General features: G+C 50.3%; 1 protein-coding gene across 1 annotated transcript in view; it reads left to right on the forward strand.

Annotated features, from left to right (window-relative positions):
* The window catches only part of LOC147678984 (tRNA (32-2'-O)-methyltransferase regulator THADA-like), a 291,162-nt gene that overhangs the window by 190,137 nt on the left and 77,953 nt on the right, over window positions 1-23,072 (forward strand). Inside the window, exons 19-21 of the mRNA XM_086942707.1 lie at window positions 14,851-14,994; window positions 15,742-15,846; window positions 19,539-19,739. Of these exons, the coding sequence (XP_086798833.1) occupies window positions 14,851-14,994; window positions 15,742-15,846; window positions 19,539-19,739 (450 nt within the window). The remainder of the gene's footprint in view (window positions 1-14,850; window positions 14,995-15,741; window positions 15,847-19,538; window positions 19,740-23,072) is intronic.

Consider the following 23,072-nt stretch of genomic DNA (forward strand, 5'->3'; position numbering starts at 1 on the left):
GAGTTATTTTTCTTTTTTAGATCTTGTTTCGGGGCGATAATGTCCAGAGTGGACGTGAGCCAGCTAGTAAAGTTTTTATCTGCATTAACCGGGTCAGGGAGTGGCAGGGGAGCGGAGCGAATTAGCTCCTGAGTCCATTGCTCAAATGATATTTTAGACCATATTCTATCGTATTCTTTGGGAATTGGTGTGTGGGCCTTTTTTACTTGAATTTGCCAGATAAATGGGAGGAGAAAATGGTCAGTCCAGGGGAGAGGGATCGCAGGTCGAACCTCAGTTTTGGGAAGATTGGTGAAGAGAGGGTCCAAAAGATGACCTTTGATGTGCGTAGCCTCTGAGTTAATTAAATGAAGATCGAGTGCTTTTAATTGTGAGGTGAGGTCCACAGCCGTTTTGTCTGTGTTGTCCTCGAAATGTAAATTTAAATCACCTAGCACGATGAAGTTAGGGGACGAGATGCAGGAGGAAGTAGTGGACTCAAGCAATGAGTTAACAAAATTTCCTGGGCTGCCGGGTCGGCGATATATCAGAGTGCCCGTAAGTGATTTGTTAGGGGTTATCTGAAGAGAGAAATGGGTGCTTTCGCAATCCTCTATTTCTCCTTCTTGTAACCTACATACAAAGGAGTTTTTGTGGACAATTGCTAGCCCACCTCCTATTCCCTCCTTTCTGTTTTGATATTGTATAAGGTAGTCCTGGGGGAGCATGTTAACAATGTCCGCTTCGGAGTGAGATGTTAACCAGGTTTCCGTGAGGAATAGAATATCTAGTTTTGAGTCTTCGATCAGCATTTTGATCTCTATGGCGTGTTTAGGGGCTGATCTGCAATTCAGCAGAGCTAGGCTGATACCATTGGAGGACTGGTGGGTGGGTATCTCTGCAGACTCCTCATGGGGCTTAGGAGATGATAAGGCTCCAGGGGAGGGAGCTGCCGTGCAGAATTGAAGGAGGTAGTCACGTGAGTGTCTGATCCGGGGGCTGTGAAAAACGGGCATAGTGGATGGCCCTGTGCCCGGCCTGGCCCGGACGGGCCCAGACGGGCTTGCCTTAGGCGCGCAAACGGCGCGCCCGCTGCGCTCCTCCGCTGCGCTCGCGTGGAAAGCACATTTGGGGAGAGAGAAAGTGGGAGTGGCCTGACGTGTGGGCGTGGCCTCGCGTTCGAAGCGATGGCGGCCCTGGGAACTTGCCCCCGGTGCAGCGCTCGATCCGCTGACAGTGGGAAGCCTGGGGAGGTGCTCAAGACAGAGGGGAGCTCTGTTTAAGGTGAAAGTGCTTTTAAAAGTTGCGAAACATAAATTATTACAGTTTTAAAAAACGAGTGAACAAGCCTCCGGCTTCCGCCTCAGAGGTAAACAATCCTAATGAAAGCGCTATCAATCAGCGCTTCTTATAGGTCCAGAAAGTGGGCGTGGCCTGACGTGTGGGCGTGGCCTCGCGTTCGAAGCGATGGCGGCCCTGGGAACTTGCCCCCGGTGCAGCGCTCGATCCGCTGACAGTGGGAAGCCTGGGAGGTGCTCAAGACAGCTCACTAGTCTCCTGATGTACCCCCCTGAATGCAGGTCACCACTTCAATGCTTGCTGTATCCCACCTTAATGTAATTGACCATGATTTGATCCCGTAAACAGCAGCACACTTTTCCTGGAGACCTAAAGCCATTTCCAGGCATCCCGGGAGAAAGGAAGCCCAAACCAATAGAAACTGCTGATTGAATTCCTGTTGGAGAAAAATTTGAACAGTGAGCCAACTGCATGGAATATCACTCAGAGCATCCCCATGAGCATGACATTGATCAAGACCAGCTGTATTCCATGGAGGAAGGCTTTGGTGTTGTCAATATGCAATCTTCTTATCGCGTTGGGCATTGTCAGTGTCCAGCTGCAAGCAACATCCATCCTCAAGACCCTTAAATTCCGGCTCAGTCAAGTAACAGATGGACACACCCTTCCCTTCCCAGCCGTGGCCAGCAACACTCATGCTGTCATTACCAGCAGGATTGATGCTTCCAGTGCAAGGCCTGTGCCGTGGTCTTAAACCTCTAGGACATCACTTGAATTCATGGCTGCACATGTTAAGACTTCCCTTCAGCTGCAGCGAGGCAAAAAGAACTAGTTGACAGACTAATATAAAGACCTGCATGTGAGTATCTTGTTACTGAGGACCAGCCAGCTTACCCTGTGGTATTTTTCAGTTTTGAAGAAGGCCCTCGAATGTAGGCCCAGAAAGGCATGGGCAATATTGCTGGAGAATCAGTCCATCAGTGCTCCGGAGGCTTCCTTGGCTCTCACAGCTATTTGCTCCTGATGGAACCAGATAGGCTTAGTTTCTAGCACTGGCATCATTTTGTTTACTGCGCCTCACTGTTATAGTCTCACATCGAAGAAGAGTATGCATGTATGTTCATTTTGGGCAAAGAGGCAGCAGAGTAAACTCTTTTGACATGCAGGAACTTCATTGACGTCATTGACAGAGTCGTTTGCACAATTCTTTCCACGCACCACATTTGTTACACGATGCCCATGATTTACCCTTAAATAGGAGACTCTCTTTGACTCTTCACAAAGAGTTCTAATTTGGTTCCATTGATTTGCTGCTTATTAGACCCCCATACTTCCTTCCAGCTCGAAGATGCAGCAATTCCAAAGTCTCTTTTCTCTCACTTCCTCAGGCCTGGTCTACCCTTTCATCTGCATTAATTGCTCAATTCAGGAAGAGATGCTTTACGTACCGAGTAAAGCCCAATAACTTCCCAACCCAATGACTTCCCCATGGCAGAAAACTTCTTATACCTTCAAAGCAGGAGATTCATGACATACCTGTGATTGAGGACTTCCCTCCACTACCCGCTGTGTGCCCAAATTAGCACCGACTCCTTGCTAAGATTGCCAGTGGATGGATTCCACACTTTCATCAGCCACCTTCATCGAGACCACCTTTGTCTCATTCAGTCTCTAAGAACTTGTTGAAATGCATAGACTCATACTCTCATTTGCCAATGAACTTGGCATTCTCCTGGATACATCTTCCTGCGGGTTCCTCACCATCTGAATGTCCTTCTAAGTGTTGGGTTAATCCGGATAACTTTTCCTGCAGCAATAGTTCTCCAGCGCCACCAGATGACACCATGCGGCTTCAGCCACAACTTCCCACCGGACATGGCGACCTTGGAGGACTTTACGTACCTGTTTGCGTGTTGGCATCATTTCCTGTTTTTCTGCACCTTAGCGACCTGGGTCCGCTTTCGACTGCGACTATATCAAATGTCTCCTCCGAAAATCTTGGAGTTCAAACCCTGCTGAGGATCGCAAGACTGTATTTTTGCCAGACCTATATGACATCTGCAACTGATGCCTGGATTCTTACCACGACTCTGCAACTTGTGACTCCTGTTCTCTGACACATCTGAGAGCCATCAGCGAGTGGGAGACTGAGTTATCCTGACCAAGGCCTGTAGAGACACACAAAGTAAAATTTTTCTTCAGGTCAGTCTCCTGACAGGAAACTAGCACCCAAGAGATCTACCTACAAGAAACATAACAAGCAATGTAGGAAGGAGAAATATTTTTATTTCTGGAGGAAACGCTCCCATTACCTGCCTGTTAGGAGTGCCAATGTTGTTCGCTAACTTTAGGCTCTTTCTCGTCATTAGTGACAGTTCCGACACAGCAAATGTTATGACCAGAAATCCCTGCTCTATCTGCTGACCCCGCGCAGGTCGATGCCTTCCCTCTGGCAATGTTGGATTTCTTTACGACAGCTACACTATCGTATGGGCCACCCCTCAAGGGCAAATGTTATCCTGGGACTTTTTTTTTTGTGTGACTCCTTTTGCCAAAACCCCAAAGCCTTCGACTTTGTGCCACCTCAGGCTCTGGCATCCAAAAAGAAACCTCAACCCATTGTGCCACCACTCTCTCACCTGGCACTGTCCACACCTCCACCCACTGAGCTGCTTCTCACGTTGCCTTCAGAGCTTCTATTGGTCCTACCCTTGAAGTCTTCAAAGTCAGCTGAAATAACCTTGTGGCATTCTCTTCCTCACCCCTAGAATCTGACTCCCAATGCCCTTCCTGGTAAGGATTATGGTCATACTGACAGATGTTGAAAACATCCTCCCTCCTTATAATTCTGATGGTGTCCATTAATATGACTAAAATTATAGTGGGTAGGATACCTCATGTGAAGTGACTCAGAAGTGTCTTCATTCGCTACCATGGTAGAAAAAGCAAGATATGCTTTAGAGTTGACTTTGCCATTGTAGGAGGCAAAATCGATACTCCGACTGAAATCCTACATTCCCCTAAACATCTTTTGAGACTTTGCTGCTCTTCAAAAAATCATTGCTGGAACACATTCTTTCCACCTAGGCAAAATCCTGTTTTGCTTAACAGTACATTGGCAGATCGCATGATGGCATAGACCTGATGCAGGGGACCCGAAGTTCTTATCATTAACAGAGAACCTGGTGATCCAAACTTTTTCCTTAAAGCTGAACCAACATTACTTTCTCATATCCCCTCCAGATAGGGAGTCAAAGAGACTGAATGACATGGGAAGGAAAGCTGCTTCTTCGGGCAATCTCTTTCATGCGTGGCGAAGACCATGTGCCTTCTGGGCTATTGTGAAAGTGTGGGAATTGGGAAAAGTGTCAGTTCTCGGCGTCCCTGAACACAGGAAAAGTCTGTTCTCTGACTTAGTCAGTTGTGGTTTGGATACTTAAAAGTCAATCCTGTAGTGTGGTCTGCATTCCATGGACACATGACTGTCACCAAAGTACCCATGTCTGGATCCGTTTCACTTGCTTCTCAGGTTATAGCCAGGCAATCTTCATGGAAGTGTCCTTTGATGGTGAGCAGTTATTTGGTGAGAAGGCTGGACTGCTTCAAGGACAGCAGGGCTACAACTCGCTCAGAGAGCCTACCCTCCTCAATGAGGCAGTTCCACCAGAAGTACAGAAAATGTTAGGCTATCCTAAGGAATGACAGTCCAGGCAGAGACAGCCTCCTCTTCAGGCCCAGACGCCCCAACAAATGTACCACTCCTTTAGGGGAACAGGCGGATGTAGGGGACGCCAGCAGCCACAGATCCAGTCTCCACCACCCTCTCTTGGCTCTGCTGCCTCAAAACCTCTCGACTCCCACATGAAGCCTCCCCACCCCCCAACCACCACCAACATCGTCCACTGATGGGGAGTTTCCCACTTTCCCACCAATTGGAAGAACATCACAACAGATTGCTTTGGCATTCAGACAAGTGTAAAATGCTGTGCCTGAGACATGTCTTGCTGACCCTTAGCATTGAGATTTAGTTGCCATCCCTGAATCGCCAGGAATCCTGCTTCCGTTTTACAACTATCCCCACTCACGAATATTACCTCGGATACACCGTGAAATCTAAGAAAGATCAGTTCATGGCCTTGCCATTCTGGCTGATGACGGCTCCTCATGTTTTCGTGAAAACTGTGGTTACTTCACTGTGATGCTCAGGAGACCATCTATTTCCATAATTTTACGATTGGCTAGAGAAACTGGAATCACTGGTCCTGGTCAGGCAACATCTCTGGTGACTCTTCTCCTTGACTTGGGCTTCACTAACAATGTCCAAAGGTCTCAGCTCACTCCAACTAAAAGGTTGAATTTCATAGAAGCGGTGCTGGACATGACCCGCATGAAGGCTTTACTTTCTCCTCAAATTAACTTGGATATTATGGAGATGCTTCTGGGATATCTGACTAAAAAACCAACTCCAGGTTCTGCAGATCTTTTGTCATCCAAGCATTGTGGCCTAATGCAGCCCATTGTTGCTGCACACCAAATGGCAGATGAACACTCTCCAGTGGTGCTCGCAACAGAATTTGCTGCAGCATCAACCGGGCTTCTCCACTGAGTTGTAGATTCTCCTACCAGTTTACAAGAATCTGCACTTGCACGTGATCCCCTCCAACCTAGAGGTGGCTCATCCATTAAAACCACTGCAGACACAACCTACCATGGTCACGGACACCTTCTCGGTGGGTGGAGTTGCCCATCTGTGTGACAAGACAGCACAAGTTATTTTGGCTACCTTGGAACAGCATTGAACATAAATATGCTGGAGCTACAGGTAAAACACACAAGATGATGGATGGAATGTTGCACAATGGCAAAACATCCCCCCATCACAGATCTGGGTTTAGTCCATCGTTATTTTGCTCACCAAGCCACCCCAGTTCAGACATGGCCATATGCAAATCAGCCTTGACCCTGTGCCTCATGGGAACAGTCTAGCCCGAACTGCCAAGCCATGTCTTCCCTGGACCGGAATCAAGCATCCTAGGACCGGTTTCTGGCTTTCAGCCGTCTTCAGCCAGGATAGCTTGACTCCAGTGGCTTAGTGAGCACGGGACCCATGTCTGGGCATACCCTTCCCACATAAGGTGAACAGCAAAACACACAAGATGATGGACGGAATGTTGCACAATGGCAAAACATTCACCCCCAGTCACAGATCTGAGTTAATCCATCGTTATTTTGCTCACCAAGCCACCCCAGTTCAGACATGGTCATATGCAAATCAGCCTTGACCCTGTGCCTCAGCTACAGGTGGCCCACATTGTCGTTCAGGCAGTTCTCCCATCCATCTCAGAGAACAGCATTCGGATTCTGTTGAACAACTGGATAATTTACTCACCTTTTACCTCTATTGCACCCATCACCTTTTGCAATTTGTATCACTGTGCTTTTACACCTCAATATACCACATATTTGTGCTGAAAATGAAGAGTATATATAGAAACCCCACAAGGTTTTTTGCCTTATGTAAATATGTTTGCCCTAATAAGGACTCTGATTATTTTTGGGCGTTTTAGATTCGAAGATTCACAAATCTGCTACCCTCAACTAATTGGATGTTTTACTAAACACCTGACAGAATTGTTGATTCATGTGCAATCCTGCAAAACCTATTTGGTGGCATTGAGACTTACAAAAGTAAAGTGGAGAAGTCTGTGCCACCGCCATAGAGGTCATAAAAATGTTTTTACCTGCTGCTTAATTTAAATTGTTCCACCAGAAGGTATGCCCTGAAATTGTGCTTCAACGTGGGACTGTCTGTCATGGAAAGCAGCCTTTTTGCACCAGCTTTTGAAGGACAAGAACCCAGCATGCTCTGCCACTGGGCTACGGCGTTACTTGGGATACCTCCATGCTTTGTCTCAACAGTACTGTCCAAAGTTCACTAAATGGGAGATATTATTTTTTCTTGTCTGATTTGGAAACTTTGTATAACCGTGATGTGAAGCGGACTCAAGATTTTATTTGAGCAGAACGATTGAGCGGCTTTGAGAGATCAGCTCGGTCTTGCCTACAAGGGCACAGATGCAGGCAAGCCAGGTTTAAAGTCCACCTTGTGCATCTGTCATTGCTGTGCTCTGTAGGAGAAACACAGTGACTCCACAGCTTTCTCAGACTTGGGGAGAGCCGCGAGCGCCAACCAACTTTGCGTTCCAGCCCTTGCTGTTCTTTGCTCTTGGTAATGTAAATGTAAATGTTTTGTACTTGTATAGCGCACAGCTACCAGGACCGGGTCTCCCGGCGCTTGTACTCATACCGCTAAGGAACCCTTCCTGGCTTTTCCCTGTGAAATGTCCACTCCTGGGCACCCCCAAGGTGAAGCCAGGCATCCCAGTGTTGTAGAGGCCATTGTGGAGATTAAGCAAGCTATTGCCAAGAGTTGCAGCGTGGGACCCATGATTAGAATAGGCACCGAGGCGAGAAATCCGGTCCGAGGAATTTAGAGCTCAAGACCCGCCGAGGCAGGAATTGAACCCTGGTCCCGGGCCAGACCTCTGCATCAGGGTCTGCCACTCTAACCGTTGAGCCACACTTCTCCACGTGCACAGGACATCCTCTGTGTTGAGAAAAATAATGTTTGAGGAAGGTTGGTGTTTATCCTCCTTTGATGGACCGGTCTTGCCGATCAGTCTGTGGGGCACTTTTTAAATATTGAGGTGCTCCTTCAGACCTAGAGGAGCATTCCTCCTGTTCTGGGGTCCCAATGTCATAGGCTGTCTTCCTATTGTCTTAAAACTTGTTTAGGTTGAGCCTTGTGGATGACAAACGTCTGTGTCTGAGGAGCCATTTCACAGACAGAAATGGGGCGAGTTTAGCTTCACTGTGGCAATCAATGCTGTGCTACAGCAAAGGAATTTGGCAGACTACTTGCCTCTGGCTATGAGGTGCAACTGGTTCCAGAGAGGAGGAAAGGTATGTGAACATACGGTTGCACTGTCAACGATGGATACTGGCAGCCAAGTACATAGGAGATCATTGCCTTGTGCTGCCCTCACCTTTGGAGTCCCTTGGAAAAGAACACACACACACACACAGTCTGTCATTGCTGTGCTCTGCTGGAGAAACTCAGTGATTGCACAGGCTTTAACAGACATAGGGAGGGTGCCAACCAGCCAGGGATTCCAGGCCTGGCTCTTTCATTCTTGATGAAAACCTGTGCCTTTAGTAGATTCATTGGGCCTTGTGAACTAGCAGAGTTACAGGCAGAAATGCTTGTGATATTGACAACACTACTCACAACTGGTTTCGCACAGTCGGGGAGAAGAGGGGAGTTACTCTCAGAAAAGGAGCTACGTTTGGTCGACTATTGACATTGGGGTCCAGCTATAATGGTGCCAAAAGTACAGTTTAAAGGGAGACCCCCAATTTGGCTCACAGGATTGTTAAGATGCATCGGTTCATACACTCAGAAGGGCAGGACACAAACTAAGCAGAGAACGTTTTTTGCCTAATAGTCAATTTGATAGCACCTTTGTTACTCCTGGTCTGCAGGCTTGCTCCTGCACCTTTGTTACTCCTGGTCTGCAGGCTCGCTCCTGTACTTTTGTTACTCCTGGTCTGCAGGCTTGCTCCTGTACCTGTGTTACTCCTGGTCTGCAGGCTTGCTCCTGTACTTGTGTTACTCCTGGTCTGCAGGCTCGCTCCTGTACCTGTGTTACTCCTGCTCTGCAGGCTCGCTTCTGTGCCTGTGTTACTCCTGGTCTGCAGGCTCTCTCCTGCGTTACTCCTGTTCTCTAGGCTCGCTCCTTTGCCTGTGTTACTCCTGGTCTGCAGGCTCGCTCCTGTACCTTTGTTACTCCTAGTCTGCAGGCTCGCTCCTGTACCTTTGTTACTCCTGGTCTGCAGGCTCGCTCCTGTACTTTTGTTACTCCTGGTCTGCAGGCTCGCTGCTGTACCTTTGTTACTCCTGGTCTGCAGGCTCGCCCTTGTACCTTTGTTACTCCTGGTCTTCAGGCTCGCTCCTGTACCTGTGTTACTCCTGGTCTGCAGGCTCACTCCTGTACCTTTGCTACTCCTGGTCTGCAGGCTCTCTCCTGTACCTGTGTTACTCCTGGTCTGCAGGCTCGCTCCTGTACCTTTGTGACTCCTGGTCTGCAGGCTCGCTCCTGTACCTTTGTTACTCCTGGTCTGCAGGCTCGCTCCTGTACCTGTGTTACTCTAGGTCTGTAGGCTCACTCCTGTACCTGTGTTACTCCTGGTCTGCAGGCTCCCTCCTGTACCTGTGTTACTCCTGGTCTGCAGACTCGCTCCTGTACCTTTGTTGCTCCTGTTCTGCAGGCTCGCTCCTGTACCTGTGTTACTCTAGGTCTGTAGGCTCACTCCTGTAACTGTGTTACTCCTGGTCTGCAGGCTCGCTCCTGTACCTGTGTTACTACTGGTCTGCAGGCTTGCTCCTGTAACTGTGTTACTCCTGGTCTGCAGGCTCGCTCCTGTACCTTTGTTACTCCTGGTCCGTAGGCTCCCTCCTGTACCTTTGTTACTCCTGGTCTGCAGGCTCGCTCATGTACCTTTGTTACTCCTGGTCTGCAGGCTCGCTCCTGTACCTTTGTTAATCCTGGTCTGTAGGCTCGCTCCTGTGCCTGTGTTACTCCTGGTCTGCAGGCTCTCTCCTGTGCCTGTTTTACTCCTGTTCTGTAGGCTCGCTCCTGTGCCTGTGTTACTCCTGGTCTGCAGGCTCGCTCCTGTACATTTGTTAATCCTGGTCTGCAGGCTCTCTCCTGTGCCTGTGTTCCTCCTGTCCTGTGCCTGTGTTACTCCTGGTCTGCAGGCTCGCTCCTGTACCTTTGTTACTCCTAGTCTGTAGGCTTGCTCCTGTACCTTTGTTACTCCTGGTCTGCAGGCTCGCTACTATACCTTTGTTACTCCTGGTCTGCAGGGTCGCTCCTGTACCTTTGTTACTACTGGTCTGCAGGCTCGCTCGTGTACCTTTGTTACTCCTGGTCTGCAGGCTCGCTCTTGTACCTTTGTTACTCCTGGTCTGCAGGCTCGCTCCTGTACCTGTGTTACTCCTGATCTGTAGGCTCGCTCCTGTACCTTTGGTACTCCTGGTCTGTAGGCTCGCTCATGTACCTTTGTTACTCCTGGTCTGCAGGCTCGCTACTATACGTGTGTTACTCCTGGTCTGCAGGCTCGCTCCTGTACCTGTGTTACTCCTGGTCTGCAGGCTCGCTCCTGTACCTTTGGTACTCCTGGTCTGTAGGCTCGCTCATGTACCTTTGTTACTCCTGGTCTGCAGGCTCGCTACTATACCTTTGTTACTCCTGGTCTGCAGGTTCGCTCCTGTACCGTTGTTACTCCTGGTCTGCAGGCTCGCTCCAATACCTTTGTTACTCCTGGTCTGCAGGCTCGCTCCTGTACCTTTGTTACTCCTGGTCTGCAGGCTAGCTCCAATACCTTTGTTACTCCTGGTCTGCAGACTCGCTCCTGTACCTTTGTTACTCCTGGTCTGTAGGCTCGCTCCTGTACCTATGTTACTCCTGGTCTGCAGACTCGCTCCTGTACCTTTGTTACTCCTGGTCTGTAGGCTCGCTCCTGTACCTAAGTTACTCCTGGTCTGCAGGCTCGCTTCTGTACCTTTGTCTGCAGGCTCGCTCCTGTACCTTTATTACTCCTGGTGTGCAGGCTCGCTCCTGTACCAATGTTACTCCTCGTCTGCAGACACGCTCCTGTACCTTTGTTACTCCTGGTCTGCAGGCTTACTCCTGTACCTTTGTTGCTCCTGGTCTGCAGGCTCGCTCCTGTACCTTTGTTACTCCTGGTCTGCAGGGTCGCTCCTGTACCTTTATTACTCCAGGTCTGCAGGGTCGCTCCTGTACCTTTATTACTCCAGGTCTGCAGGCTTGCTCCTGTACCTTTGTTACTCCTGGTCTGCAGGCTTGCTCCTGTACCTTTGTTACTCCTGGTCTGCAGGCTCGCTCCTTTACCTTTGTTACTCCTGGTCTGTAGGCTCGCTCCTGTACCTTTGTTACTCCTGGTCTGCAGGCTCGCTCCTGTACCTATGTTACTCCTGGTCTGCAGGCTCGCTCCTGTACCTTTATTACTCCTAGTCTGCAGGCTCGCTCCTGTACCTATATTACTCCTGGTCTGCCGGCTCGCTCCTGTACCTTTGTTACTCCTGGTCTGTAGGCTCGCTCCTGTACCTATGTTACTCCTGGTCTGCAGACTCGCTCCTGTACCTTTATTACTCCTAGTCTGCAGGCTCGCTCCTGTACCTATATTACTCCTGGTCTGCCGGCTCGCTCCTGTACCTTTGTTACTCCTGGTCTGTAGGCTCGCTCCTGTACCTATGTTACTCCTGGTCTGCAGACTCGCTCCTGTACCTTTATTACTCCTGGTCTGCAGGCTCGCTCCTGTACCTTTGTTACTCCTGGTCTGCAGGCTCGCTCCTGTACCTTTGTTACTCCTGGTTTGCCGGCTCGCTCCTGTACCTTTGTTACTCCTGGTCTGCAGGCTCGCTCCTGTACCTTTGTTACTCCTGGTCTGCAGGCTCGCTCCTGTACCTTTGTTACTCCTGGTTTGCCGGCTCGCTCCTGTACCTTTGTTACTCCTGGTCTGCAGACTCGCTCCTGTACCTATGTTACTCCTGGTCTGCAGACTCGCTCCTGTACCTTTGTTACTCCTGGTCTGTAGGCTCGCTCCTGTACCTATGTTACTCCTGGTCTGCAGACTCGCTCCTGTACCTTTGTTACTCCTGGTCTGTAGGCTCGCTCCTGTACCTTTGTTACTCCTGGTCTGCAGACTTGCTCCTGTACCTTTGTTACTCCTGTTCTGCAGGCTTGCTCCTGTACCTTTGTTACTCCTGGTCTGCAGGCTCGCTCCTGTACCTTTGTTACTCCTGGTCTGCAGGCTCGCTCCTGTACCTTTGTTACTCCTGGTCTGCAGGCTCGCTCCTGTACCTATGTTACTCCTGGTCTGCCGGCTCGCATCTGCACCTTTGTTACTCCTGGTCTGCAGGCTCGCTCCTGTACCTATGTTACTCCTGGTCTGCCGGCTCGTATCTGTACCTTTGTTACTCCTGGTCTGCAGGCTCGCTCCTGTACCTATGTTACTCCTGGTCTGCCGGCTCGCTCCTGTACCTTTGTTACTCCTGGTCTGCAGGCTCGCTCCTGTACCTTTGTTACTCCTGGTCTGCCGGCTCGCTCCTGTACCTTTGTTACTCCTGGTCTGCAGGCTCGCTCCTGTACCTTTGTTACTCCTGGTCTGCAGGCTTGCTCCTGTACCTTTGTTACTCCTGGTCTGTAGGTCGCTCCTGTACCTTTGGTACTCCTGGTCTGTAGGCTCGCTCCTGTACCTTTGGTACTCCTGGTCTGTAGGCTCGCTCCTGTACCTTTGTTACTCCTGGTCTGTAGGCTCGCTCCTGTACCTTTGTTACTCCTGGTCTGTAGGCTCGCTCCTGTACCTTTGTTACTCCTGGTCTGCAGGCTCGCTACTATACCTTTGTTACTCCTGGTCTGCAGGCTCGCTCCTGTACCTTTGTTACTACTGGTCTGCAGGCTCGCTCCTGTACCTTTGTTACTCCTGGTCTGCAGGCTCGCTACTATACCTTTGTTACTCCTGGTCTGCAGTCTCGCTCCTGTACCTTTGTTACTCCTGGTCTGCAGGCTCGCTCCTGTACCTTTGTTACTCCTGGTCTGTAGGCTCGCTCCTGTACCTGTTACTCCTGGTCTGCAGGCTCGCTCCTGTACCTATGTTACTCCTGGTCTGCAGGCTCGCTCCTGTACCTTTGTTACTACTGGTCTGCAGGCTCGCTCCTGTACCTTTGTTACTCCTGGTCTGCAGGCTCGCTACTATACCTTTGTTACTCCTGGTCTGCAGTCTCGCTCCTGTACCTTTGTTACTCCTGGTCTGCAGGCTCGCTCCTGTACCTTTGTTACTCCTGGTCTGTAGGCTCGCTCCTGTACCTGTTACTCCTGGTCTGCAGGCTCGCTCCTGTACCTGTTACTCCTGGTCTGCAGGCTCGCTCCTGTACCTGTTACTCCTGGTCTGCAGGCTCGCTCCTGTACCTTTGTTACTCCTGGTCTGCAGGCTCGCTCCTGTACCTTTGTTACTCCTGGTCTGTAGGCTCGCTCCTGTACCTGTTACTCCTGGTCTGCAGGCTCGCTCCTGTACCTGTTACTCCTGGTCTGCAGGCTCGCTCCTGTACCTGTTACTCCTGGTCTGCAGGCTCGCTCCTGTACCTTTGTTACTCCTGGTCTGCAGGCTCGCTCCTGTACCTTTGTTACTCCTGGTCTGTAGGCTCGCTCCTGTACCTGTTACTCCTGGTCTGCAGGGTCGCTCCTGTACCTTTGGTACTCCTGGTCTGTAGGCTCGCTCCTGTACCTGTTACTCCTGGTCTGCAGGCTCGCTCCTGTACCTGTTACTCCTGGTCTGCAGGCTCGCTCCTGTACCTGTTACTCCTGGTCTGCAGGCTCGCTCCTGTACCTTTGTTACTCCTGGTCTGCAGGCTCGCTCCTGTACCTTTGTTACTCCTGGTCTGTAGGCTCGCTCCTGTACCTGTTACTCCTGGTCTGCAGGGTCGCTCCTGTACCTTTGGTACTCCTGGTCTGTAGGCTCACTCTTGTTCTCATCTCTCTCCTGCCCTCATCCCTGCTATTTGCTCAAAATCACCGATACTATCAGGCATTGGAAAGCGACAGTGGCAGTGACCTGCAGAGGCCCCTGAAGGCTTACCGCCTTTATTGTGCGGATTGTTTCCTTCCTCAGCAGAAGGTGTAGTTCATTCATAGATTGTAAATAGAAGCGACTCTATGGAGGAGTGACTGTCACCTTAAAGGCAACATTACCTATTGCTACAGAATATTATCTCGGTTTCAAATTTGTTGTATTGTTTACTCGTGATTTGTTTTCTTTTAGTTCTTTATCATTTCAGGTAGAAATGTGGAGGTTGAGAATGTTCTGTCCTATTTGTAACATTCATGTGTGCCCTACCGTGCAGGGTCCAAAGCATATACAGCATCCGACGCTGCCTGCACGTCAGAGGCATAGGTGACATTAATGCAGCAGGTGCTGTGGCACCAGGGCCTGTGGGTTGGGGGACATAGGGGGTGGAGGGGGGGGGGGGTGTACCCCCATTGATGGCTGCCATTTGCTACCCAGTGGCTCATGTTTCCTTCTTTGCTTTTGGGCCATGGCACCCCTCCTACACCAATGTAACCCACATACACTTCTCTAGCTAAACATGTCAACTGGGCACCTCTTTGGAACTGTCTTTGTCCCGCTCTTGTGATAAGGACAGGTTGCGGGTCAGTCTGTGCCCTGGAAGTAGAGCGTAGGCCACCATGGAAGCAGCAGGTTGTAATCCTTAGGCTTCTTCGTCTTATACAGGGTTATCTGGAAGAAAGTTTCATGGGATATATTGGGAGTGTCTCTCCCTTAGCCAGGCTCTGCACTGCTGAACATGAGCACAGGTGAAAAGTGTTGAATACTGTGACTGCAGCGTCATGTTGTACAGAGAAGCATACATTGTGGTTCCGGAATCTCTTTTTCTAGCATGCTAATGTTGTTTTGTATGGGGTCTTCCAGGAGATAGGGCTGCTGCTGGGATCCCTTGTGCAGAAGACCCTGACGTTAGCGCCCCCTGCTGGTGCTGAGCCGCTGCTTCCCGGGGACGGCTTGGAGACTGTGGCTGGCCTCTTTCGGAATGTCCTCCTGCAGTGTCGACATTGGGTAAGAAGAGCTCGCATTATTGCAAAGTCTGAGACCTGCCTATCAAAGGGCTGACATTACTACGGGAGTGGCTGCACTGCACTGATGCTTCTACCATGGAAGGTGGGGGAAGGGCTCAGGCCCTCTGTATTGCTTGTTCTTGTCTTGTTGTACAGGAATGAATGGTAGTTTGCTGCCCTCGTTTCCTTTGATCTTCTCTAGGGAATGGTGGACATAAAGTTTCATGCACTCGAGCTTGGTGGGAGTGTACATCCGCTAAGCCGGTTATTTACTCTGGTCATTTAGGGGGACAGAATATTGTACACGCCTCAAAGTGACCAGTGGAAGATGTCAGCCCTGTTCACTTTGTCCCTGTAGAGAAAGGTGAAAGGCCACAACCTCCATACCCTTTGTTCTTGCAGCAGTGGAAGGTTATAGTCCTGTAGAATTTAGCTTTGTCTTGTAGGCGGACAGTCGATAGTTACAGTCCCTGTGCACGTCGATTTAGGCCTGTAGGGAGGTGGCGAAGGTTACAGAGATGCACTGTGTTGATATTTTGTGGGGAGTAGTACTTCTTTACAGCCCCTATGGACATTCATCTTGTGTTGTAAGGGAGACATGTTAGCCACCTGCCATATATGAGGGTTATTGCCTGTGTATACTTGTATACCTTTTCTGTTATGGGGGGGGAAGGGGGGGGCAGTGAAATGCTTGGCTTCCTGCATGTGTTGTGACTCTCTCTTGTATAATTTGATTTCTCTCTCTCAGGGAGCAGTGGAAGGTTGCAGCCTTGGGTTCACACAGTTCTGCTGCACTTTGCTCAGCCACCCAGATCGCGGGTTACGTTTGATTCCACGGCGCATGCTGATCGAGGTACTCAAGCGAGATTTAACTTAATCAGTGCAAATACGAAATAACCCATTCTGATAGCCACTTGGGTGAAGCACAGAGTCCATGCATGAGAAACATGCTCACTAGTGATAGAGGAGGCCATGACAAAAAGCATAACCTTATTTTACTACTTGGCACATACATCCCTTGGTCTCTAACCAGTTGTTCAGGCAGTGTTGATGAGCAAGGCCTTGGTTTAAAACATGAGGAAGGATAATATTAGCTGATAGCATCAAAGCGGCGGTTCCCAGGGCTGCCCTTGGAGCATTTGGGTGGGCCTGATTGAAGCTACCAACCCTCTGTAGACGCATCATCCTGCCGCCTTCTACTAGGGCCTGTTTGCCCTTCTGACCAGGGATACATCGACCGCCCACTAGGGCAAGAAGTGGCATGCCTTAAACCTTGGTGGGGAGGATGCTTTCGCCTGGTTTTAAATGAGGGACTAAATAGTAAAACAGGCACATTGCCCGACCCACATCTCTATCAAAGTGCTGGAGGGCAGGGTGCTTGAGGCAGAGGATAATGTGATTGTTGAGAGACACATTCAAATTCAATTGGTTTAGGCCTTTGAAGAAAATAAAAGTTATAAGAAAGGTGGGTGCATGCACATTTTGTTATATTATATGTTTTTCCTATAGTAGTGTTTGTTAAATCCTTGGCCTTGTGCTGCTGTTGAGAGTGAGGATGGCAGCAGGTTAGATATTCAATGTCATCCTCCACTTAGATCTTGTACAACAGATGCTAATTTGCCATCTGCCAATGAATATGCCACCACATGCCCTTTTGTACTTCCGCAAGACTACCTGGAACTGTGAAGCCACCCTCACATTTTATGATGGAGGAAAAGGATGAGGGACTTAACTCTACACTTCCAGACAGTCTCCCTGGCCGAATTGGCCATATACTGGGGACGTTGGTGGACAGGGGCTGCTTGAGCCAGGACTGTGGTGTGGACCTTTGCGGCCGTAAAGGGCCTGTGCTATTGAAAATACTGAGGGAGCTTTCACACAGTTCCAAAGTGTGTAACTGGCTGCAGAGGGTCTCAAAAAGGCAGAACCGGAAGCTTTAGTGGTACAAAAATATGACCAACTTCAAATGGGTCCCTGACCACATACAGCTGTAGTTCAAGCTACAAGGGGCTGAACTGAAAAGAGCATCCACTGACTGGAGATAAGCTCCCAAAGGGCTGTGATTTCCAGTTGATGGCAGAAAGGAAGTAGACTGCCCTTTGAACCTATGGTTTTTACACAAGATCAACCATATAATTATTCTCTGAGAGAAACAAACCAAGATACAGTAAAAACCTGGCGCAAAGGCATGAACCTTGATGGTTTCAAACTCCAACTCTGACCGAATACCAAATTGTTTGGATTCACCCTTGACACCAGTCTCACCTTTAAGAAACACATTGCCAAAAAACGATGCCAGCTTGATGCCAGCTCTCTCTTTTAACACCCTGCGTGCTGCCCTGATTTCTCCCTGGTGCTGGACATTCCATAACTGGGTGTGGTCGTGACGGAACCATTCCGTCATCAGCACAGCTCAACCGTGACTGATGACGGAATGGTTCCGTCACAAGCATCGAATGGGTTAAAGAAAGTCAAACCTTTTCTTCCAGGGCGTGACTTCAGAACTGCTGTTTAAGCCCTTATACACTTGGTAGTAGTTCTCTACTATACGGCCTCCCAGACTCCACTCGGGCACCCCTTAGAGGCATCCTACAAGTCGCTGCACTTTCCATCCAGGGCCTGAGGAAATATGATCACATCACCCCCACCCTGATGGAACTCCATTGCCTGCTCTTGCCAACATTACGCCCACCCTGATGGAACTGCATTGGCTATTCTTGCCAGCATTACCCCTACCCTGATGAAGCTCCATTGGCTATTCTTGCTAGCATTACCCACACCCTGATGAAGCTCCATTGGCTATTCTTGCTAGCATTACCCCCTACCTTGATGAAACTCTGTTGACTATTCTTGCTGGACGCACTATCTTTAAAACTAGCGCCGTCATTTACAAAGCCATCACAACCAGCATCCCCACTTATCTTCCTGATAAGCTCACCATCTCTGATGGTTCTCAATTCACCCCAAACCAGAACATCATCAGCCTGCAGACTGAAGTGTAAAAATCAAAAAAACAAGACAACAGGTCTTTTCCATCTGTGCACCCAGGATCTGGAACACCATACGCATATACATCAAGACTGCCCAACATTGCTCCAATTTAGGAAAGAGTTGATGTTACACTCTTTAACACTACATCACAATGCAATAACCATCGACCGTTCGCCTCCCCCTACTATTACTCACCAACTTTAAGCTTGCCTTTGACCATGTGCATCGCTTTGCTGCCTTTTGTTTAGATTTGCGCTATATAAGTGCCATATACATGCATCTGAGAGCCACATGTCTCAATTATATTAATGTCCTGGCTAGCCCAGAACAATTGAGACCAAAGTAAGCTGAAAGGACAAATTTAAAAGTAAACATGCCAGAATAAAAATAAACAATTAAAGATAAATATTAACAGTTAATATGGCTTCTATCAATTTAGGCGTGTAGATGCATACCTTTTTCTTGGTGTCAGTAGAAGCCTGTAAAGGAGTGATCTTGAGTTTTTGGCATCACGCTGTGCTGTGTGAACTATCCCTCCTGGCTCTAGCATTAGTGATTGCCCAGTAGTCTCTGTGGCGTGCCTGCTTTGGGGTATTGTCATTGCTTTCTACCCTCAACTGTGTAGTTTACACATCCTAGCATTTGGTTGCTTGTCAGTTCATGTGCAGCGTCTGCAGGCAGTGTCGCTGTGGTACTCTTCATCCAGTCTCCTGCCAAAGTGCATGTTGGGCACCTTGCTGTGACGCCCACAAGTTGGCTCATATGCCAGGCTAACACTTGTGCCATGGGATGCATATCCCTCAAGCAGTTACATGCCAGCAATTGCACTGTGTGCCTTTAGCTGTAATGGGGAAATAAGTAGACGTGTTACAGATTGGCAATCCTAGGGCAATGACACACAGATAATTCCCTCATGAGCTTGACTGGTGATTGCATCGCTCCCTACAATAATCTGAAACAACTTGACATTCATTTGGCCCTCGCCTCTCATCCAGCAGGTGCATGGAGTCCCTACATTCTTTCAGTTTTAGTGTCTCCTGGCCTTGTAAAGTGTGTTCTAGTGACAGGATTTAGTCCATACCATCAGATGAAGCTACCGTTACATTTCTGTCTGACAGGTCTCTCAGTTGTCTCCCACATCTCATAACCCCAAGAACTTTGCAGAGACTTGTGTGTCTTCGAACTTTGATAGCCGCTGTTTGCTTTGTAGCGCCATAGTCTTGATGTGCAGCGTTGACTGTGGCACTCACAATTATCGCCAGTCTAATAAAACGAAGTAAGTAGTTTAATTGAGAATATACTTCTTAGCTCACACAGTGCCTAGGGCAGCCACTAACTCCATATACATTCTAGCAGTCAACATAGATTGCCGTGGGTTACATTCCACCTTTACAGACCCCTACACTACTTTTTACGACAACCATGTATTACATTTTATAGAGTAAATCTTGCCTTGCACGCCCATGTCTTTTCCATCTTTTCCATCTGACCCTGTCAATTCTGCACCCTCAAGACCCGCTCTCAAGGCTTAAGTTCTTCACTGCTGTCTTCTAGGCGCTGGACCTGCTGCAGGAGCACCGTCCGAGCTCCATCACTCGCCGGGCGGCTGGCTTTCCCATGCTCATCTTGGGGATAGTGTCTGCGGAGGATGTTGCTGCATCTCGCCCTCTTTTGGCGCAATGCATTCAGACATCACTGGCGCTGGCCAGCAGACCCCTACCTACAGACTGGGACGAGACCGTGGACCTCCCTCAGGTGAGGCGGCTGCGTGTGTCCATCTCTTTCATTCATTTATTCATTCACGGCAGTGTTCAGAGGTGATGGCACAACTGATTATGGCATTGCAGAAAAACTCCTTTCTAAACCCATGTTGATTGTTCATTTGGGGGGTTTCACCTTAGTTTTAACAGTATGTACTGTGCCTTCTAGAAATTTCAGATGCCCAATTCAACTAGTACAGTAGCTGGTCTTCTTAAAATGTCTTTGAGAAGCATGGGATCTTCTTTAATGTTTATATACAGTGATTATCTTAACTAACAAGAAACAGTCTCTAATTGAACCAAAAACAGTCTTTATAGAACACATCTGTTTATCGTTCCTGTTTTAATACAAATATGTGTAATAGCAGAAACCCACTAACATGGGTTCAAATGCTGTGACTGAGTTAGTGCACATGTATGTACTCCTTGGAATCTGCGCCAGTCATGTGTCCCAGAATTAATCATAGTTTTCTTTGTGGATCCTAAAAAGTCAGAAATGTTCCTGAAACATAGAGGTAGAACCTGTCTGAGTGATTTCTTCATAGATTAGCACTGCACCAATGGGTGGGGCTGAACCTCACTGGGCCCATTCCCCGGGGGTCTGTGCTGTCCTTGTGATTCAGGGGCGTCTCTCACCCTCACTGGGTCCGTCCTCTGGGGTCTGTGCTGTCCTTGTGATTCAGGGGGTCCTCTGAACCTCACTGGGTCTATTCCAGGAAGTGGGGTATGTGCTGTTCTTGTGATTCAGGGGCACCTGTGAACCTCCCTGGGTCTGTTCCCCGGGGGTCTGTGCTGTCCTTGTGATTCAGGGGCGCCTCTGAACCTCACTGGGTCTGTTCCCCGGGGGTCTGTGCTGTCTTTGTGATTCAGGGGCGCCTCTGAACCTCACTGGGTCTGTTCCCCGGGGGTCTGTGCTGTCCTTGTGATTCAGGGGCGCCTCTGAACCTCCCTGGGTCTGTTCCCCGGGGGTCTGTGCTGTCCTTGTGATTCAGGGGCGCCTCTGAACCTCACTGGGCCCGATCCCCTGGGCTCTGTGCTTTCCTTGTGATTCAAGGGGGTCCTCTGAACCTCACTGGGTCTGTTCCTTGGGGGTCTGTGCTGTTCTCGTGATTCAGGGGCGCCTCTGAACCTCCCTGGGTCTGTTCCCCGGGGGTCTGTGCTGTCCTTGTGATTCAGGGGCGTCTCTGAACCTCCCTGGGTCTGTTCCCCGGGGGTCTGTGCTGTTCTTGTGATTCAGGGGCGCCTCTGAACCTCACTGGGTCTGTTCCCCGGGGGTCTGTGCTGTTCTTGTGATTCAGGGGCGCCTGTGAACCTCACTGGGTCTGTTCCTCGCAGTCTGTGCTGTCCTTGTGATTCACGGGCACCTCTGAACCTCACTGGGCCCGATCCCCTGGGCTCTGTGCTTTCCTTGTGATTCAAGGGGGTCCTCTGAACCTCACTGAGTCTGTTCCCTCAGGGTCTTTGCTGTCCTTGTGATTCAGGGGCGCCTGTGAACCTCACTGGGCCCGATCCCCTGGGCTCTGTGCTTTCCTTGTGATTCAAGGGGGTCCTCTGAACCTCACTGAGTCTGTTCCCCGGGGGTCTGTGCTGTCCTTGTGATTCAGGGGCGCCTGTGAACCTCACTGGGTCTGTTCCCCGGGGGTCTGTGCTGTCCTTGTGATTCAGGGGCGCCTCTGAACCTCCCTGGGTCTGTTCCCCGGGGGTCTGTGCTGTCCTTGTGATTCAGGGGCGCCTCTGAACCTCACTGGGTCTGTTCCCCCGGGGTCTCTGTTGTCCTTGTGATTCAGGGGCGCCTGTGAACCTCACTGGGCCCTATCCCCTGGGCTCTGTGCTTTCCTTGTGATTCAAGGGGGTCCTCTGAACCTCACTGAGTCTGTTCCCCGGGGGTCTGTGCTGTCCTTGTCATTCAGGGGCGCCTCTGAACCTCACTGGGCCCGATCCCCTGGGCTCTGTGCTTTCCTTGTGATTCAAGGGGTTCCTCTGAACCTCACTGGGTCTGTTCCTTGGGGGTCTGTGCTGTTCTCGTGATTCAGGGGCGCCTCTGAACCTCACTGGGTCTGTTCCCCGGGGGTCTGTGCTGTCCTTGTGATTCAGGGGCGTCTCTGAACCTCCCTGGGTCTGTTCCCCGGGGGTCTGTGCTGTCCTTGTGATTCACGGGCACCTCTGAACCTCACTGGGTCTGTTCCCCGGGGGTCTCTGCTGTCCTTGTGATTCAGGGGCGCCTGTGAACCTCATTGGGTCTGTTCCCCGGGGGTCTGTGCTGTCCTTGTGATTCAGGGGCGTCTTTGAACCTCACTGGGTCTGTTCCCCGGGGGTCTCTGCTGTCCTTGTGATTCAGGGGCGCCTCTGAACCTCACTGGGTCTGTTCCCCGGGGGTCTCTGCTGTCCTTGTGATTCAGGGGCGCCTTTGAACCTCACTGGGTCTGTTCCCCGGGGGTCTCTGCTGTCCTTGTGATTCAGGGGCGCCTTTGAACCTCACTGGGTCTGTTCCCCCGGGGTCTCTGTTGTCCTTGTGATTCAGGGGCGCCTCTGAACCTCACTGGGCCCGATCCCCTGGGCTCTGTGCTTTCCTTGTGATTCAAGGGGGTCCTCTGAACCTCACTGAGTCTGTTCCCGGGGGTCTGTGCTGTCCTTGTGATTCGGGGGCGCCTCTCACCATAACTGGGTCTGTTCCCAGGGTCTGTGCTGTCCTTGTGATTCACGGGTACCTGTTCCCCGGGGGTCTGTGCTGTTCTCGTGATTCAGGGGCGCCTCTGAACCTCCCTGAGACCGTTCCACGGGTCTGTGCTGTCCTTGTGATTCAGGGGCGCCTCTGAACCTCACTGGGTCTGTTCCCCGGGGGTCTGTGCTGTCCTTGTGATTCAGGGGCGCCTCTGAACCTCCCTGGGTCTGTTCCCCGGGGGTCTGTGCTTTCCTTGTGATTCAGGGGCGCCTCTGAACCTCACTGGGTCTGTTCCCCGGGGGTCTGTGCTGTCCTTGTGATTCAGGGGCGCCTCTGAACCTCCCTGGGTCTGTTCCCCGGGGGTCTGTGCTTTCCTTCTGATTCAGGGGCGCCTCTGAACCTCACTGGGTCCGTTCCACGGGGTCTCTGCTGTCCTTGGGATTCAAGGGGGTCCTCTGAACCTCACTGAGTCTGTTCCCCGGGGGTCTGTGCTGTCCTTGTGATTCACGGGCACCTCTGAACCTCACTGGGCCCGATCCCCTGGGCTCTGTGCTTTCTTTGTGATTCAAGGGGGTCCTCTGAACCTCACTGGGTCTGTTCCCCGGGGGTCTGTGCTGTCCTTGTGATTCAGGGGCGCCTGTGAACCTCACTGGGTCTGTTCCCCGG

This window comes from Lissotriton vulgaris, chromosome 11, assembly GCF_964263255.1.
Source record: "Lissotriton vulgaris chromosome 11, aLisVul1.2, whole genome shotgun sequence".
NCBI classification, from domain to species: Eukaryota; Metazoa; Chordata; class Amphibia; order Caudata; family Salamandridae; genus Lissotriton; species Lissotriton vulgaris.